Genomic DNA, 19,999 nt, shown 5'->3' with positions numbered 1-19,999 from the left:
AAGTCAGTCACAAAAGGTCACCTGTTGTAGTATTTGTTTTATATGATATATCCTGAATAGGCAAATCATAGAGACAGAAATAGGTTAGTGGTTGCGAGGGGCTCAGGAGATGGAGGAAATGGAAAGTGACTGCTAATGGGTATGAGGTTTCTTTTTGAGGTAATGAAAATGTTCTAAAATTAGATAGTAATGAAAGTTGCACAGCTCTGTGACTATACTGAAAGCCACTGAATTGTGCACTTTGAAAAAGTGAATACTGTGGTATGTGAATTGTGTATCAATAAAACTGTTATTAAAAAAAACTGCAGTATTAGGAAAAAAACAACGTATGTCAAGTATTTGTACATGGTACATGGTAGGTGCTCATAAATGTCCTTAAATTCCTCTTTAAAATTTGACGCTGGGAGTCATAAAGCATGGACTTTCTCTTGATAATTGTCTTTTAGAGAAGCCCTGTTATCAGTGGTTTTAGTCAAGTTTGATAGATTTTTACCTCAAATTTTTAATAGAACCAGGCTCACTTTGGAGAATTGATTGCTTTATGGTAAGATTTGTTGCTAAGCCAGAGGATAGAAAAATAATACTCTGGGAGATCGTTGAAGTACAGTATATTTATGTCTTTTTGGTTTTCGTACAATTTTTAGTATTTTTGAAGTGATACTCTACACTGTTTTCTGGGCACATGTTGTGTCTCCTGTTTTGGTTCTGGAACACAAGCTTCTTTGTGTACATATTTTATTTAAAGACTTAGTAAAGTTAAGAGGTATCAGAGAATAGGGATATACAATTGTTTTGAAATTTTTGTGACTGATAGACAAGTTTTGTTTTTTTTTATTCAGTGAGACGGCTTTAGTGTTCTTATAAAAGACCCTATGGCTTTCTATTTAACTTCTGCCACATTTATATCATTTTATAAATCTGTATATCTGGAGGACATTTAATGTCTTTAAAATTGATATTAGAGAACTGTTTTTCTCTTATTCAGGAATGTAAGGATGGGCTTTGGAGGCAGGGGGTAAGATGCAGATATATTTTCTGTAATATTTAGAAGTAAGTCGGATCTAAACAGCAATTCAAACACTTTCTTGTTTAATTTAGCATTATAGAGCTGTTTATAACATTAAATGATATGTTCTCTAAATTTAGAGATCTTTAAAAAACTAGTTTTTCTTCCTTCCATGTTGTGGCATATTTAAAAAACAAAACAGAATTCCTTGGTGGTCCAGTGGTTCGGGACTTCATGCTTTCATTGCTGAGGGCGCGGGTTCAGTCCCTGGTTGGGGAACTAAGATCCCTCAAGCTGCGCAGCACAAACAAAACAAAACAAAACAAAACAAAACAAAGCCTAAGGGCTTTGCCATGTGTCTGACCCAGTTGCTGCTGACAGTGTGCTTTGACCGTATTGGTCGATCTGGCTCGTGTCTCAGACTCATGTCCCTCTTCCAGTGCTTCTTTCACCTGGGAGGAAGGTAGTAAATTGCTGGTGAATTCACGCACCGCCTGTAATGACTTGCTTCTGTGAACTCCCCAGGAGCTGATTGACTACCTGCGGACACATTCGCATAGTGCCGTGTATGCCACGTCACTGTCCCCACCTGTCGTGGAGCAGATCATCACTTCTATGAAGTGCATCATGGGGCGGGATGGCACCACCCTTGGTAAGTCTTTCTTTTCTTGGAAAATTTCTTGGGCTCAGTAAATACTTAGCAACCAAAAGTGTTCTTTTTCTTGAGCTTTTTTCCTAAAATGAGGAGTCATATACTAATGGGTAGAGCTGGCAGGTGTGTGAGGTCTTGGTTTCTGTGGACACTTTTCAGTGTGTTTACACGTGCTGTGAGAACTAGCCTGGCTCGCTTCCTGTTGAATTTTCTTGTCTATAGATGGTGAAGCTTTAATCTCACTATCCTACCTATTCTCTTAAATCTTAGGTGATAAGTCTTAAGGGTCTTTCTTGAATGGCATAATTTTATGTGAAGATGTAATTCACTGTGTAGCGATGTTTCGTTCCCATGGTATTTAAAAGTGCTGCTTCCATGAATTACTGTCTTTGATTTAATGCCTTTTAGAAGTTTCTAATTTAACATATAGTATATAATAAAGGTCATCCTAAATCTGTCTGTTCTGTCTTTGGTGGGATTTGTAGTCCAAACTAGATGTCCTGTCTTAAACATACTCAAGTGAACTAATAGTGATGTTCACTTTCTGATATTTGACTTTTATATCACTAGAGGGCAGTGTTGACTACAGAAAAGTTATAATAAAAGGGGAGCAGTTGGGTTTTGTTTTGTTTTTTCACTTTGAGAAGACTCTCCGTTGTGAGGATGAGCATACATTTGTTTGTTGTTTTTTTAATGCTTCTAAAATCAGTTTTACTCTTATAAGAGATTTCATGTTATCAGCCTTGAGTCTCCACTCTTCAGCTATATAGTATTTTGTGGTAAGATTGATTTGGTTTTCACTGAAAAACAGGAAAAAAGTAGTATGCCTCATTTGCATTGATTTAAGACTCTTTTCTTAAATCAGAATTCTACCTTAATATTTTTTCTGATCTGTGGTACATACATCCTTGTTACCTCTTGACAGTGTTGATCATTTTCAGTTTCATAAATTGATTCCTTGGGGAAGAAAATAATTCACTTATGTTGTGAGCACCACATGGAGCCTTGTGAGAAACTCCCTGCTAACAAAGCTACAATGTTATCTTCTCTCTTTCTTATAAGGTATTATTGGAAATAGTATGCTTTGACCTGAGTGTACATATATGCTCACATGTGTAAATGTATGTGTATCTGTGCTCAGATATGTATATGTGTGTACATAGCTAGCACTTAGTTATTTGACATAGGTGCATCAGCCTTGTCAATTCAGCATACAGATCTAGGTGACTGAAGAACGAACGGTAACAGCTCTTGAAGTTACCTTGGATAGCTTCTTTGCCCTGTCCTAGAGCGTGGATCCATGTGAGGCGTGACCTCTGGATAAATGACTTAACTGTGCTAAATAAGGAAATCTAGGCTCTCCTGGCAGAGAGAAAATGAAATATGGTGATGAGGTATAGACTTTGGGCTAGCACTCATTTTCCAGTTTATCCCTTGCCTCTCTAACCACCCCCTAAGCTTAGTGGTGTGAAACAACAGCCATCTTATTATGCTCTCAGATTCTGCGGGTCAGGAATTCGGTCAGGGCACAGCAGGGATGGCTTGTCTTTGCTCCACGATGTCTGGGGCTTGAACTTGGAAGACCCAGGCGGCTGGGGAAGACTCTGATGGCTGGGGGGCTGGGATCATCTGGAGGCTTCTTCACCTGCACATCACCTGGGCTGGAGGGACTTGAAGGTTGGGCTCAGCTGAGGCTGTTGACCAGAACACCTTCACGTGTCCTCTCTATGTGGCATGGGCTCCTCACAGCATGGTGACCAGGTATCCTGATAGGACGCTGCTGAGAGTAAGCATTCCTAAAAAAGCTGCTGAAACCCTGTGACCTTCTATGATCTGTTGTTAACAAGTGGGTCGCCAAGCCCAGTCCAGATTGCAGGGCATGGGGAATCAGACTCCACCTCAAATGGGAGGCAGGTCAAAGAATTGTGGCCATTTTTAAAACTTGCTTTTAGATAATATATTTTAAATTAGTCCCTAAAACTTTTAATTAGTATGACAGACTGCTGTTGGTTACAGTGTTTCTCTCCCAAAATAGAGGATATTAAAATCTAACCATTTCTCATAAAGCCTGCTACCTGATCCTGTTTAAATTTGGCCTGATTTCTTTTCGATTTGAGTGGGTTAAGGTAATGCTTATTTTTATGGCATCATTGAATGCATCTTTTCATTGTCCTTGAAGGAAAAAAGGTGGAACTGAATGGGAGGCTTTTGACTATGCCTTAAGGTGACCTTTAAAAAAGAGGTATCTGCAATTAATTACCTGGCTGTGATTTTGTGATAGAAGTCACTTACCTTGAGAGAAACTTAATCTCATATGTTCAGAACATTGAATTTCATTAATTCCACAGATGTTGAGTATCTCACTACGTATTAGACTCTGTGAATCAGAATCCATAGGTATGGGCTTCCTTGGTGGCACAGTGGTTAAGAATCTGCTTGTAAATGCAAGGGACACAGGTTCGATCCCTGGGCCAGGAAGATCCCACATGCCGCGGAGCAACTAAGCCCATGCGCCACAACTACTGAGCCCACACCCCGCGACTGCTGAAGCCCATGCATTTAGAGCCCGTGCTCCACAACAAGAGAAGCCACCGCAGTGAGAAACCTGTGCACCATAACGAAGAGTAGCCCCTGCTTGCCACAACTAGAGAAAGCCTGCACACAGTGATGAAGACCCAAAGCAGCCAAAAATAAAATAAATAAATAAATAAATAATAAAATAAATCTTAAAAAAAAAAAAAAGAATCCATAGGCAATAGGCATCCAAGCAGATCATTTGAGTGAGGTGTATACTTGGGGATTACTGGGGATGTAGAAGATAGTGGCCTGTTGTGTTAATCCCAGAGATTACTGTACCATAGGAAAATTGAGGTTTTATTAATCATTCACCGAATATTTGAGTGTGCACAGTAGGTGCTGATTCATCAAAGTATAAGATACCCCCAAATTCCTGCCTTGTGGGGTTTCTAATAAGGGAAATAAATTATACAGTTGCTAGAAAGTGGTAAGTACTCTCAGAAAAAGCAGGGAAGGTAGGTGTTGAGGAGTTCTGGAGGCACAGTTGAGAAGGTAAGATTTTATCGAGCACTTGAAGGAGGTGGGAATTCAGCCCTGAAAATCCAAGGCTAGAAGGCCTTGAGATGTAGGTGACTGCGTGTTCAGCAATGGCATGAAGGCCACTGTGGCAGGAGCATAATAGTACAGGTAGAAAGCCTGAGAGTGAGTGAGGTGTGGACAGTGGGTAGTCTTGTCCTGTAGGGGTGTTAGATTGATATGAAAACACAGACACACTGGTTCTCTTGCCTTGTCTAGTATCAAACTCAAATTCTTGAATAGTTTCTGTGGGCTGTTTAATATTGGCAGGCTTGTGGCTTGTTTAAGACAGGTTAAGAATTTTACTGGCTCTTCAGATTTCATGAAAAGTACAGAATATGATGTATCTATGATTATATTTTGAAGAAGTTTGTCTAGAAAGAGTCAGATTTGCATAAGAGCTATACCCATGTTTTTCTTTCAGTGAATTTCAGTAGTGCTGTGAGTTGGGAATGAGGGAAGCAAAGCGTAATCCATATATGAACAGAAGAGACTTACATAATGATCCTGATATTGCAAACGAAGAACCCTCTCTTTACTTTGTGGTAAATATCTCACATATGATTCCTATTTAGGAATGAGAGAGGGAAAGATCATGTAATGTTAGTGCTTGGTCCTAGATTTAATGTTGGTTTAAGGGAGTATTAGAAGTAAGAAGCTGGTTTTCTTCTCATGTGCTAAAACAGGATGCTAAACCAATGGAATTCCATTGCAGATGGAACTAAAGACAGCAAAGAGTCACCAAGAACTTGATTTCCTTTTTTAATTTACATTTTCCCCCTGTTTCAGTTTCAAATAATTCATAGAATTATAGGACTAGAGACTTTAAATAAGCTACAGTTAGCACAGCATTTTTTGGTTTGTTTTTATCCTGGGCCACTTGCACTACCATCTATATGTTCTAATCTCATTACCAAACCTTTACCACTTTGAGACTCAAATTCACTTTTCTGAACACACTGAGTTTGGGGGCGGGAGGGAGGGTTTAAGAAAATGAATTTATATGTCTTCTCTAAGCTACTCTTTTATTGGAGTTGTTAGCATTTTTGTATGTGATCATAAATTTGAGGCAGAATTTCATTTTTGAGACTGATTTAGGAACTTGAGGAGCTCATATGTTACCCCTGCTAAAGTATTTCTTATTTTCTTATTTCTTGGCCCAATATGGACCCTTGTTGATTTGCAGTGCAGGTCTCTTGTTGCTGTACAAAGACCATCTTTCCTATGCCTTTTGTGTTTAAATGTATATATTATTTCATTTTTTGAAACTTCCTGCAACTTCTGGAGAAAAATGGACATCGTAGGAAAAAATAGGAGCATTCTAATCTTCCTTGGTGTTCTTGCTTTTCCCTATTGGCTTTAAGGAACTGGGGGCAGGGAAAGAGAACTAAAAATTATGGGAAAAAGTCACAATAATTTTAAATGTTTGTCCCTAAATTCCATGAAATAGACCTATAGTCATATGGTTGAGTTAATGTTTCTCATCATAGTGTTTTTAAATCTTTTTCCTATCTATAAAACAATTATGAACTTATATAAAAGTTGGAAGTACAACACAAAAAATCCTTTTCTCCTCAACCAGTTGAGAGTTGCTGATCTGAAGCCCCATCATCCCAAAGGCTTTAGTGTGTGCTTCCCACAAAGGCATTTTCCTACATAACTATAATACAGCCAACCAAAGCAAGGACTTTACACTAATATATTATTTAATCAACTAATATGAACATGCTATTAATTATTTCAGTAACTAATAATGATACATTATTACTCTCTGTTCCTCAGACCAGCATCCTGAGGATGTGGATGTGGTTCAGAGTCACCTCTTGTACTTAGTTGTCACGTCTCTTTCATCTTTTTCCGTCACAGTTCCTCAGTCTTTCTTTGACTTCCGTGATGTCGACACTTTTAACAATTACAGACCAGTTATTATACAGCATATCCCTCAATTTGGGTTCATCTAGTGCTTCCTCGCGATTAAGATTCAGCCTGTGTAGCTTTAACAGGAACAGCACAGAAGTTATGCTGCTTTTTCTCATTGTATCCTCCCTTCGTCTTCTCAACTAGACACACAACTGTCTTCAAGTTATGTAGGCCTGAAATCAGTCACCTTTCCCCCATATCTAAGTCAGAATCTGTTGATTCTGCTGGTCACTTCTGGCTTATTCCCACTGCCACGTGACTATTTCAGGCCCTTAAAGAGTTGCATCACCTGTAACTGCCTTTTCCTTGCTATAGTCTTTCCTGTACCACTTGTTAATCTTCCCAGCATACAGCTCTGTCATTGTCTGCCTAAAGATGCCGAAATAGAGAGTAACAGTCTTCAGTAACTCCTAGTTGCTTACAGAATAAAGTTCAAATTCTTGATGTTTGAGATCCTCTATAGTCTGATTTTATGCTAACCATCTTTCCCTGTACCCTTATGTAAACCAATTTGGTGCCTCTGACAGAATGCTTATGTTCCTGTCACCCAAATTCTGTTCATTCTTCACGACAAACTGAAATGTTGTCTTTTATGACACCTTTGTGCTGAGACATTTTTTTCTTCCAAAAGCCATGTTTCACAACTTTGTAATATCACACATTTATAATTTTGTCTCACAGAGCCAGTGCTTAATGTTTGAACACAATGTTTTCTTGAAAGTGTCTCAGTCAATCAATAGACTTATATGCTAGATGTTACAATTGGTGTCCAAATCCTAAAATACTAAACATGTAGTGAAGTCTCTAAGCCTTTTCATTGCAATTTTTTTAATGTAAATAAGATTTTTTAATTAAAAAACCTTTCATACAATTTTTTAAATTTTATTTATTTTAGCTGTGCTGGCTCTTAGTTGCAGCACTCGGGATCTTTAGTTGCTGCATTCAGACTCTTGGTTGTGGCATGTGGGCTTCTTAGTTGCGGCATGCATGCAGGATCTAGTTCCTCAACTAGGAGTCAAACCCGGGCCCCTTGCATTGGGAGCGCAGAGTCTTACCCACTGGATCACTAGGGAAGTCCCTATTTTTTATACAATTTTTAAAGTTTACTTTCCATTTACACTTATTACTAAATACTGGCTATATTCCTGTGTTGTACGATACATCCTTGAGCCTGTCTTACACCCAATAGTTTGTGCCTCCCACCCCTCACCCCTATATTGCCCCCCATCATTATAATTTGACTGTATTTATGTCTCAAGTATTTTACGTTACTGAATTTTTATTTTTTTTTCTTTAACATGTAGCAAAATATGCTAACAATAGCATAATTCCAGTGAGTATATGAAGTTTATTATTGCCACATTCAGCATATCTCATAATTTTTGGTTTTGTCCTGAATGAATAAATTTCTGAGCCCTGAGTATCTTATTAGCATTCACGCTTTATTTTTTCTCTTCAGCAAACATTCTTGGTAATACAAAGGTGAAATGTAGTAAAGTATTAGAATAATGCTGTTATAGAAAGATGAAGACTTCACCAGAAATGAACTTTGAGTTAATAGGCAATATTATTGGGCAGTAATTCCAAAAGCTTATTTGTCAGTTGATGCAGATAGGTTGATGGCTTAGTATTTCATTGTGTTATATGTGTGAAAATAGGAGTCATACCAAAGCTATATGTATGAAAATCGACTAACCCTTTACCGTAGTTTTTCTGTGCATATGTCATCTCCCTCATTAGATTATAAGTTCTTTAAGGGCAGGAACCTATGTCTTTCTCCTCCTTTGCATCTTAAATAGCGCCTACTTCAAAACCTTAGAGCGAGTAATTGTTTGACTTGATTTTTCTCAAAATTGTTATCTATCTTCCCCAAGTAGAATATAAACTCCATGAAAACAAGAAGTTTTGGCCATCTTGTTCACTTTATTCCTTCTGTTTAGAACCGGTTTTGGCACTGTAAATACTGGGCAAATGATTAAATGAATAACACTCTGGTGCCTTAAAGAGAGGCAGTATAAGACTTGGTGACCTGTGATTTCTTCTGTTATTACATTTGTATTCTTAAACTCTGAGAACTTATGAAATCTGTACCCCTAAGTGGAGGATGAAATAGATCATTCATTCAAACAGGATTATTCTTGAATTGAAGCCTCATGTATAATGACCAATGTTCTTAGAATTATGGGACTTGGGAAGATTAATTTTTTTTAATATAAATGTAATCTTTGATTTGGTGCTGTTACTGGTTTTCTTTTAGTGGGATAAATCTTCATGCTCTTATGATACAGTTGGTTTGACCTTCACTATATCTTTAGTCAGGTCCTCTTGTAGCCAGAAGCAACCATTTGTAAGCTAGCTTTGAGAGCCCGGGAAGGAAACATTTGTTCCATTCTAAGTGGCAGGTGTTATATCTCAATAATGATATAAATGTGGAGACTAGCAATCATTGGAAGAACATTAAGAATCAAATTAGGACAGAGAAGCTTAACTTAGTTTCTTATTAATAGCACTTACAGATAGACAAGTATGAAGCAGATTAGACAAGTTAAAATACAAATACTTGCTTGTCATTAAATGCTTCAGTTAAGTTGTCCATTAACATCTATTTTATTCTAAGCAATGTGGTACTTATTTTGGCACTGGATTTTTGGCAGTGTATGTTCACACAGTGCTATTGTTCTCTCTCTGACTATGTATGGGCTTACCATGTTTTTTCTCTTTTTTCCGCCTCCAGAGCAGAATTAGTGACTCTGAAATAGTTGTTTCATAATGACAGTACTACGAGCTGTGAAATGTTGAACAGCTCTCTTTTACTTAAGATGAAATCAAAACTAAAATGTGACTTGACTTGTCAGGGGTTAAAAAAAGAGAAAACACTTAGCCGTGACGCTTTTTTGTTTAACACAAGTGTAGTGAAATATTATTGCTTTTAAATAGTTTCTAATTTTGGTGGTCAGTTATAGGTAAAGCATGGAAAGTTTACCTGTGGTTATGAATAAGACATTAGTAACAAAAACCTTGACAGTGTAAAATTAGCTGACTGAAGGCAGGAGATGCAGAAAGAGCTTAAGGAATGTGAGGGACATATAAGTATTTCAGTTTCTATTACCATACTTGGTGGAGTCAGTAGATACTGTCTTAAGTTTATAACTTTAAACAGTAGATACTATAAACTTAAACAGTAGGTACTGTTTATTTTGAAATTAGGAATTCTTTAGGGAATTCTCGGTGGTCCAGTGGTTAGGACTAGGCGCTTTCACTCCTGTAACCTGGGTTCAATCCCTGGTTGGGGAATTAAGATACCGCAAGCCTCGCAGTGTGGCCCAAAAAAAAAAAAAAAAAAAAGTCTATAAATTTATTAAGATAATTGGCCACTAAAAGAATTTTAAAAATAGTAACATTACAAAAAGTGGTAATGATTAGTGGAGGAAACATGGAAACTAGGACTACAGATGCCTTATCTAGACACCATCCAGGCCTGACAGAAAAAGCAGCATAGGTTTAAGTATATTATTCAGCATTTTGGTACTAGACATGAGAAAAGCCAGAAACAGAACTTGGAGCTTCTTGTTGGGAATGGGAATGGAGATAGCTGGGTGGAGGAGGGAAACTTCTAATTAAAAAAAAAAAAAAAACTGTACTGTTAGAATTTTATTTTACCAGATTGAATGTGTTACGTTTATGATCGAAATTTTTTTTGTTTTAGATTCCAGGATACATTAATAACTTACATGAAAATAAATCCTGCTTAAGATAAGATTGAAAGTAAAACTTAAACATGCACACAGTCTGTGGTTGATTTTTTTTTTTTTTTTTTGCAACTTCATTTTATTTTATTTATTTTATTTTATTTTTAAGCTCTTTATTGGAATAAAATTGCTTTACACTCTTGTACCAGTTTTTGAGGTACACCAGAGTGAATCAACTGTATTTATACATATATCCCCATATCCCCTTCCTCCCAGGACTCCCTCCCACCCTCCCTGTCCTGGCCCTCTAAGGCATCACCCATCATTGAGTTGATCTCCCTCTGTTATACAGCAACTTCCCACTAGCTATCTCTTTTACAGTTGGTAGTGTATATATGTCTATGCTACATTCTCACTTCGTCCCAGTTTCCCCTTTGCACCCCGCCGCCCCAATCCCGTGTCCTCCAGTCCATTCTCTGTATCTGCATCCTTATTCTTTCCGTCACTGAGTTCATCAGTACCCTTTTTTTTTTTTTTTTTTTAGATTCTGCATGTATGAGTTAGTATACAGTATTTGTTTTTCTCTTTCTGGCTTACTTCACTCTGTATGACAGACTCTAGGTCTATCCACCTCATTACATACGGCTCCATTTCATTCCTTTTTATGGCTAAGTAATATTCCATTGTATATATGTGCCACATCTTCTTTATCCATTCATCTGTTGATGGGCATTTAGGTTGCTTCCATGTCCTGGCTATTGTAAATAGTGCTGCAGTGAACAGTATGGTACATGTTTCTTTTTGGATTATGGTTTTCTCTGGGTATATGCCCAGTAGTGGGATTACTGGGTCATATGGTAGTTCTACTTTTAGTTTTTTAAGGAACCTCCAAACTGTTTTCCATAGTGGCTGTACCAACTTACATTCCCACCAACAGTGCAGGAGAGTTCCCTTTTCTCCACACCCTCTCCAACATTTACTGTTTCTAGATTTTTTGATGATGGCCATTCTGCCCAGTGTGAGGTAATACCTCATTGTGGCTTTGACTTGCATTTCTCTAATGATTAGTGATGTTGAGCATCTTTTCATGTGTTTATTAGCCATCTGCATGTCTTCTTTGGAGAAATGTCTGTTTAGGTCTTCCGCCCATTTGTGGATTGGGTTGTTTGCTTTTTTGGTATTAAGCTGCATGAGCTGCTTGTATATTTTGGAGATTAATCCTTTGTCTGTTTCTTGGTTGGCAAGTATTTTCTCCCATTCTGAGGGTTGCCTTCTTGTCTTGTTTATGGTTTCTTTTGCTGTGCAAAAGCTTTTAAGTTTCATTAGGTCCCATTTATTTATTCTTGATTTTATTTCCATTATTCTAGGAGGTGAGTCAAAAAGGATCTTGCTTTGATGTATGTCATAGAGTGTTCTTCCTATGTTTTCCTCTAGGAGTTTTATAGTGTCTAGCCTTACACTTAGGTCTTTAATCCATTTTGAGTTTATTTTTGTGTATGGTGTTAGGAAGTGTTCTAATTTCATTCTTTTACATGTTGCTGTCCAATTTTCCCAGCACCACTTATTGAAGCGGCTGTCTTTTTTCCATTGTATATTCTTACCTCCTTTGTCAAAGGTAAGATGCCCATATGTGTGTGGGTTTACCTCTGAGTTCTCTATTCTGTTCCATTGATCTTCCTTTCTATTTTTGTGCCGGTACCATCCTGTCTTGATCACTATGGCCTTGTAGTATAGTTTGAAGTCAGGAAGCCTAATTCCACCAACTCTCTTTCCTTCTCAAGATTGCTTTGGCTATTCAGGGTCTTTTGCGTTTCCATACAAATCATAAGATTTCTTGTTCTGGTTCTGTGAAAAATGCCGTTGGTAATTTGATAGGGATTGCGTTGAATCTGTAAATTGCTTTGGGTAGTATAGTCATTTTCACAATATTGATTCTTCCAATCCAAGAACATGGTATGTCTCTCCATCTGTTTGTGTCATCTTTGATTTCTTTCATCAGTGTCTTATAGTTTTCTGCATACAGATCTTTTGCCTCCTTAGGCAGGTTTATTCCTAGGTATTTAATTCTTTTTGTTGCAGTGGTAAATGGGAGAGTTTCCTTAATTTCTCTTTCTACTCTTTCGTTGTTAGTGTATAGGAATGCAAGAGATTTCTGTGCATTAATTTTATTTCCTGCTACTTTACTAAATTCATCAATTAGTACTAGTAGTTTTCTGGTAGAATCTTTAGGATTTTCTATGTGTAATATCATGTCATCTGTGAAGAGTGACAATTTTATTTCTTCTTTTCCAATTTGGATTCCTTTTATTTCTTTTCCTTCTCTGATTGCTGTGGCTAAAACTTCCAAAACTGTGTTGAATAATAATGGTGAGAGTGGACACCCTTGACTTGTTCTTGTTCTTAGAGGGAATGCTTTCAGTTTTTCACCATTTAGAATGATGTTGGCTGTTGGCATGTCATATATGGCTTTATTATGTTGAGGTAATTTCCTTCTGTGCCCATTTTCTGGAGAATTTTTATCATAAATGGATGTTGAATTTTGTCAAAAGCTTTTTTTGCGTCTATTGAGTTTATCATATGGTTTTTATCCTTCAATTTGTTAATACAGTGTATCACATTGATTGATTTGCATATATTGAAGAATCCTTGCATCCCAGGGATAAACCCCACTTGATCATGGTGTATGATCTTTTTAATGTGCTGTTGGATTCTGTTAGCTAGTGTTTTGTTGAGGATATTTGCATCTATATTCATCAGGGATATTGGCCTGTAATTTTCTTTTTTTGTGACATCTTTGCCTGGTTTTGGTATCAGGGTGATGGTGGCCTCATAGAATGAGTTTGGAAGTGTTCCTCCTTCTGCTATATTTTGGAAGAGTTTGAGAAGGATAGGTGTTAGCCCTTCTCGAAATGTTTGATAGAATTCGCCTATGAAGCCATCTGGCCCTGGGCTTTTGTTTGTTAGGAGATTTTTAATCACAGTCTCAATTTCCATACTTGTGATTGGTCTGTTCATATGTTCTGTTTCTTCCTGGTTCAGTTTTGGAACATTGTACTTTTCTAAGAATTTATCCATTTCTTCCAGGTTATCCAATTTATTGGCATATAGTTGTTTGTAGTAGTCTCTCATGATCTTTTGTATTTCTGCAGTGTCTGTTGTTACTTCTCCTTTTTGATTTCTAATTCTGTTGATTTGCATCTTCTCCCTTTTTTTCCTGATGAGTTTGGCTAATGATTTATCAATTTTGTTTATCTTCTCAAAGAACCAGCTTTTAGTTTTATTGATTTTTGCTATTGTTTCCTTCATTTTTTTTTTCATTTATTTCTGCTCTGATCTTTATGATTTCTTTCCTTCTGCTCACTTTGGGGTTTTTTTTGTCCTACTTTCTCTAGTTGTTTTAGGTGTAAGGTTAGGTTGTTTATTCGATATTTTTCTTGTTTCTTGAGGTAGGACTGTATTGCTATAAACTTCCCTCTTAGAACTGCTTTTGCTGCATCCCATAAGTTTTGGGTCATTGTGTTTTCATTGTCATTTGTTTCTAGGTATTTTTTGATTTTCTCTTTGATTTCTTCAGTGATTTCTTAGTTGTTTAATAGCATATTGTTGAGTCTCCATGTGGTTGTATTTTTTACAGTTTTTTTCCTGTAATTGATATCTAGTCTCATGGCATCATGGTCAGAGAAAATGCTTGATATGATTTCAATTTTTTTGAATTTACCAAGGCTTGATTTGTGACCCAAGATGTGATCTATCCTGGAGAATGTTCCGTGTGCACTTGAGAAGAAAGTGTATTCTGTAGTTTTTGGATGGAATGTCCTATAAATATCAATTAAGTCGAGATGGTCTGATGTGTCATTTAAAGCTTGTGTGTCCTTATTTATTTTCTGTTTGGATGATCTATCCATTGATGTAAGTGGTGTGTTAAAGTCTCCTACTATTATTGTGTTACTGTTGATTTCCCCTTTTATGGCTGTTAGCATTTGCCTTATGTATTGAGGTGCTCCAATGTTGGGTGCATAGATATTTACAATTGTTATATGTTCTTCTTAGTGGATCCCTTGATCATTATGTAGTGTCCTTCCTTGTCTCTTGTAATAGTCTTTACTTTAAAGTCTAATTTGTCTAATATGAGTATTGCTACTCCAGCTTCCTTTTGACTTCCATTTGCATGGAATATCTTTTTCCATCCCTTTACTTTCAGTCTATATGTGTCCCTTGGTCTGAAGTGGGTTTCTTGTAGACAGCATATATAAGGGTCTTGTTTTTGTATCCATTCAGCCAGTCTGTGTCTTTTGGTTGGAGCATTTAATCCATTTACATCTAAGGTGATTATTGACATGTATGTTCCTATTACCATTTTCTTAATTGCTTTGTTTTTGTAGGTCTTTTCCTTCTCTTGTGTTTCCTACCTAGAAAAGTTCCTTTAGCAATTGTTGTAAGGCTGGTTTGGCGGTACTGAATTCTCTTAACTTTTGCTTGTTTGTAAAGCTTTTGGTTTCTCCTTCGAATCTGAATGAGATCCTTGCTGGGTAGATATTCTTGGCTGTAGGTTTTTCTCTCTCAGGACTTTCAGTATATCCTGCCACTCCCTTCTGGCCTGCAGAGTTTCTGCAGAAAGATCAGCTGTTATCCTTATGGGTTTTCCCTTATATGTTATTTGTTGCTTTTCTCTTGCTGCTTTTAATATTTTTCCTTTGTGTTTAATTTTCATTAGTTTGATTAATATGTGCCTTGGTGTATTTCTCCTTGGGTTTATTCTGTATGGGACTCTCTGTGCTTCTTGGACTTGATTAATTATTTCCTTTCCCATGCTGGGGAAGTTTTCCACTATAACCTCTTGTAATATTTTCTCAGGCACTTTCTTTTTTTTCTTCTTCTTCTGGGATGCCTGTGATTCGAATGTTGGTGTGCTTAATGTTGTCACCAAGGTCTGTGAGACTGTCTTCCATTCTTTTTATTCTTTTTTCTTTTTCCTGCTCTGTGGCAGTTATTTCCCCCATTCTATCTTCCAACTCACTTATTCGTTCTTCTGCCTCAGTTATTCTGCCGTTTATACCGTCTAGAGTATTTTTAATTTCAGTTATTTTGTTATCTATTACTGTTTTTGCTCTTTAATTCTTCTGAGTCCTTATTAACTCTTTCTTGTATTTTCTCTATTTTGTTATCGAGATTTTGGATCTTCTTTACTATCATTACTCTGATTTCTCTTTCAGGCAGTTTTCCTATTTCCTCTTCATTTATTTGGTCTTGTGTATTTTTACCTTCATCTGTGACATATTTTTTGTCGTCTCATTTTCCCCCCACTTTGGATGCGTGGGATTGTGTTCTTGTCCCACTGGGTGTTTGGCCTGAGGTTTCAAGCGCTGGAGTTTACAGGCTGTTTAGCATAGCTGTGTCTTGGTGTTGAGGTGAGAACCTCTGGGAGACCTCACTCTGATGAATATTCCCTGGGAACTGGGCTTCCCTGTTAGTCCAATGTTTTGGACTCAGAGCTCCCAACTCAGGAGCTCAGTCCTGACCCTGGGCTTGTGAATCAAGATCCCACAAGGTGTGTGGAGCAGGAAAATGAAAAAAATTAAAAAAAAAAAAAAAAAAGTAGGAGAACAGCAGAACAGTAGCAAGATAAGAAATATGATAATAGGAAACTAACAGATGTGTTAGAAAAAATTTAAAAAAAAAATTGGAGCAACAACTGGAAGGTAAAACAACTGCAACAGCCTAAGTGAGGAGGTGGGAAGAAAAAAAAGAAAAAGAAAAAAAAAAGAACCAGAAAAGGCCTTGGCTGTGGGGGTGGGGCTTAGACAAGGGCTGGGGTGGGGGGGGGGGGCATGGGGGGTAGGCAGTGGTCAGGGCCTATACTTAGAAAAGGCCCTGGGGGTGGTGGGGAATGGGGCTTAGGCCCAATGAGGCAGAGGGTCCCAGGAATGCCTCTGGTCCTGGGGGCAAAGGACCAGGTCGAGGTACCCAGCAGGCTCCCTGGGCCCGAGTTGATGGGAGAAATGCTAGGCACCTCCCCTAGTCCTCCTGTCTCGGAGGGTCCCTCCCCCTTGGGTTCTCTTCTTCCTCACCGCCTCTCTCCTATTCCCCTAGGACTCTCACAGCTGCAGGGGGCACTGGAAGGCAGGAGATCAGACTCTGACACCCAACAGGCTTCCCAGGGACAACTGGGCTAGGGTAACACCTGTGGCACTTCCCCAGATCTCCCAGTCTTGTAGGGTCCCTGTCTGTCTCTTCCTGTCTGCCGCCCCCCACTCTCCTAGGTCCCAAGCAGCTGGAAGGGGCCCTGGAGTGTGAAAGACCAAGTCCGTGAGCCTAGCAGGCTTCCCAGAGCTAGTGGGCAGGGGAAATACCTTCTCCCTTGATCCTCCAATTCCAGAAGGCCCCCTCCCCTGCCCGCCTCTCCTCTTCTCCCCTGCTTTCCTTCTACACCCCCAGGACCAGTGAGACCTAGAGGGGCCCCTGGAGGACCGATGACCAGGCCTGGGGTGCAGTAGGCCTCCCGGTGCCAAGTGGGTAGGGAGATTTCCTGCAGCGTCTTCCCTGATCCTCAGGTCCTGCAAGGTCCCCCCCACTGCTGTATGCCTCTCTTCCTCTTCTCCTCTCCTCCCTCCCTCCCACGCCTGTATAACCCACTCAGCCGGAGAGACCGAGGGGCCAGACTTGGGAGCCCAGTAGGCCCGCCAGGCCCAAGTGGGCAGGGGAAAGGTCCTCTGCACCTCCCCTGGTCCTCTGCTCCTGGAACGTCCCACCACCGGTCTGCCTCTCTTCCTCTTCCCCTGTCAAGCTCCAATGTCCCCAGGACCAACGCGTCTGGGAGGGGACCCTGGAGAGTTGGAGACCAGGCCTGGGAGCCCAGCAGGCTTTCTGGGCCAGTGGGCAGCGGAAATGCCTTCTGCTCCTTCCCCATCCTCTGATCCCAGAGGGTCCCTCCCCCTTTCTGCCTCTCTTCGTTTCCCCCCACTGCTTCTCTCCTGTACTTCTGGGACCAATGGGCGGGAGGAGCCTTGGAAGGTGGAGGACCCACCCAGAAGAAATACCCCGCAGCGCCTCCCCTATTCTTCTGACTTGGAGAGATCCCACCCCACTGTCTGCCTCTCTCCCTCCCCCCACCCCGCCCCGTCCCCCTGCCCGCCACGCCCCCAGGATCCTCCTGCCGGAGGAGGGTCCAGAGAGTGAAGGACCAGTCCCGGGAGCCCAGTCAGCCTCCCTGGCCAAGAGGGCAGGCAAAAAGCCGTCTTGCCTCCTGTCCCCCAGTCTCAAAGCCCCCACCCCTTCCTATCTGCCTCTCCACCTCCTGGCCCCTCCTCCCTCCTTCCCACACCCCCAGGACCCAGGCAGCCCGGAGGGGGACTTGGAGGGTGGAGGACCCCGCTGGGGAGCCCAGCAGGCTCCCAAGCCTGGGAGCTCAGCAGGCCTCCTGGGCGGGAGAAACCCAGTTGCGGTTTCAGATCTCCCCAGCCCCCAACCGTCCCTCCAGGCAGGAACTTTCCCCCTCACCCAGCCACCCCGCAGGGGCGCTGATCCGGTCCGGCTTCCCCTTCCCCGCCCCTCTGACTTCCCCCAGGTCCTACCCAGTTGCTCTGGGGTTCCTGCGCCCTGCTTGGGCCTCAGGTCCCCCGCCGGCCTCAGGCAACCTGTCTGTTTGTGGGGAGAGGCCATCTCCGAGTCTTGCCATGCCACTGTCTTGACTCCGCCCCCTACTTGTATTTTTTATAGCCTGTTAATTAAGAATCTCAACTTCTTTTGTACATAACCTACAAAAGGCTTTGCCCACCGTATAGTCTTTTTTCTGAATGTTCAGTACTGATCCGTTTGTGAAACTCTTCCTTACTGCCTTGCTTTCTGCCTCCGGAACTGGTTCACTTCCAGGCCGCACCTTCACCAGTGATTGACTCACGTGCTGACCCGCTTCGTCTGCCCCTGGAAGCTTGACCACAGTGCGCAGGTATCCTCAGCCTTTCGTTTCTGTCTAAAAGTAGCTTGTGATGTGTACCAAACGAGGACAGTAGGGCAGTCTTGGGACAGTTTAAGCCTTTCTGTCCTAATTGTGAGCTGGCACCCTTTAAAGCTCAGTTCCTTAATTTTTCAGAGGCAGTTGGCCTCTTTTCTTCCTTTTGCTTAGGGCCCTCTGTTTCTGGCTGTGCATTAGCAACCATTCTTTTAAATTCTTGATTATATTGAATCAACAACTTAAAGCCTTGGCCCTGGCTGCGTGTTGCACATCCTGTGACAGTCCTCAGGAAATCCTAGTTTTTGGCTTTGAAACTAATGAAAGGATTAAGCTACTACTAGGGAGAGGGTGATAAACAGTGCTTGTGAAAGGAATTTACCATGTAGTGCTTGGTGTTAACAAGAGCTGTTCCAGTTGCTGAGGAGAGAAATAGCAATAGTAGTAACGGGAGAGTAGATTCAAATACTTGTATGCATTCTTGTAGGGAGGTACAGAACCACAGGGCTGCCTTAGAACAGTATCCCTAGGGTGGGGAGAGGCTGGCTGTCTGCTTTGATATTCATTAATTTACAGTCGCCCAAGCTGACCGCTTTGATGTTTGTTGACAGTCTAGCAGAACAGGCTGCATCTAGAAGATGGTAAACCTAGTTCCCACTCATTTGGCTTCAGTGTTCCAAAGTTACTGAACTCTTGCTTCCAGAATGTCCCTTATAAAAATATCCCTTTTACAAGACTGTTCACTGGAGGACATTTATTTTCCTATTCCCTGCGTCTCTTAAGAGCCTAACGGAAACATTCTCTAGTGCCCTTTAACTGGGACTTAAGTGTTATTAAAAGCAGTCTGCCCTGCCTTTTACCTAATATATCTTTTATTTTTGTTTTAGGTAACATTTTTAAATAGGATACTTTATCCTTCTTTCTCTGAGATCATGTGACAGACATGAACAGTTGAATCCAAGTTCCAACATAGTGTGATTTTAAAAATAGCTTCACTGATGTTTTTCTTTATGTCCTATGCTCTATTCTCTCTCCCATCACTACTTCCTTCTCCAGTCCCTTTTGGTATTTTAAGATATTTTTAGATATAATGATGTTAATCTTTATCTACATCTCTGTAGGTATTCATGTCGAAGTTAAAGAACTAAGGATGACCTTTAAGGTCAGTTGATTTGTGTGTTAGCTGGCATTCTTTTGTCCCTCTTGCTTCTTTCCAGGAGGCCATGAAATTCTGCTCTTTGTGATGCATCCTGTCTGGATACTTGTGACAAGCGTATAATTTATTGATCTAGAAAGTGCTGTGATGAGAGTTGAAAGTGTTGACTGCTGCCTAGCTCCCTCACTTTAGAACTGTTCAAAGAGAGTGACCATTGACAATAAAGAAAGATGAGTGAAGAAGAGACTGATTCTTTAACAAAGAAAACTTTATGACCTAGTTAAGAATTAATCCTTCGTCTGCCCAGTTGACACGCTCCAGTATCATCTAAATGTGAGAAGAAAAAAAATTATATATATACACACATACACACACACACACACATATAAAATGAAGTTGAAGTTCCTTCATGATTTAACCTTGTTAATTATCAGTATATTTCTGTTGGTATGAATATCAACTTCAGTATCTATACAAGATTCATAAAATAAGTAAAAATTATCAAAATTTTAACAAGTACCAAATATTTGCTACT

General features: G+C 39.9%; 1 protein-coding gene across 1 annotated transcript in view; it reads left to right on the top strand.

Annotated features, from left to right (window-relative positions):
• Positions 1-19,999, top strand: part of SPTLC2 (serine palmitoyltransferase long chain base subunit 2) — a 122,643-nt gene that overhangs the window by 62,255 nt on the left and 40,389 nt on the right. Inside the window, exon 9 of the mRNA XM_057731527.1 lies at positions 1,532-1,658. Within this exon, the coding sequence (XP_057587510.1) occupies positions 1,532-1,658 (127 nt within the window). The remainder of the gene's footprint in view (positions 1-1,531; positions 1,659-19,999) is intronic.

The sequence above is a fragment of the Hippopotamus amphibius genome, chromosome 4 (assembly GCF_030028045.1).
Source record: "Hippopotamus amphibius kiboko isolate mHipAmp2 chromosome 4, mHipAmp2.hap2, whole genome shotgun sequence".
Taxonomy (NCBI): Eukaryota; Metazoa; Chordata; class Mammalia; order Artiodactyla; family Hippopotamidae; genus Hippopotamus; species Hippopotamus amphibius.
Note: the sequence above shows the minus strand (reverse complement) of the source record. Positions and strands in the feature narration are given on the sequence as shown.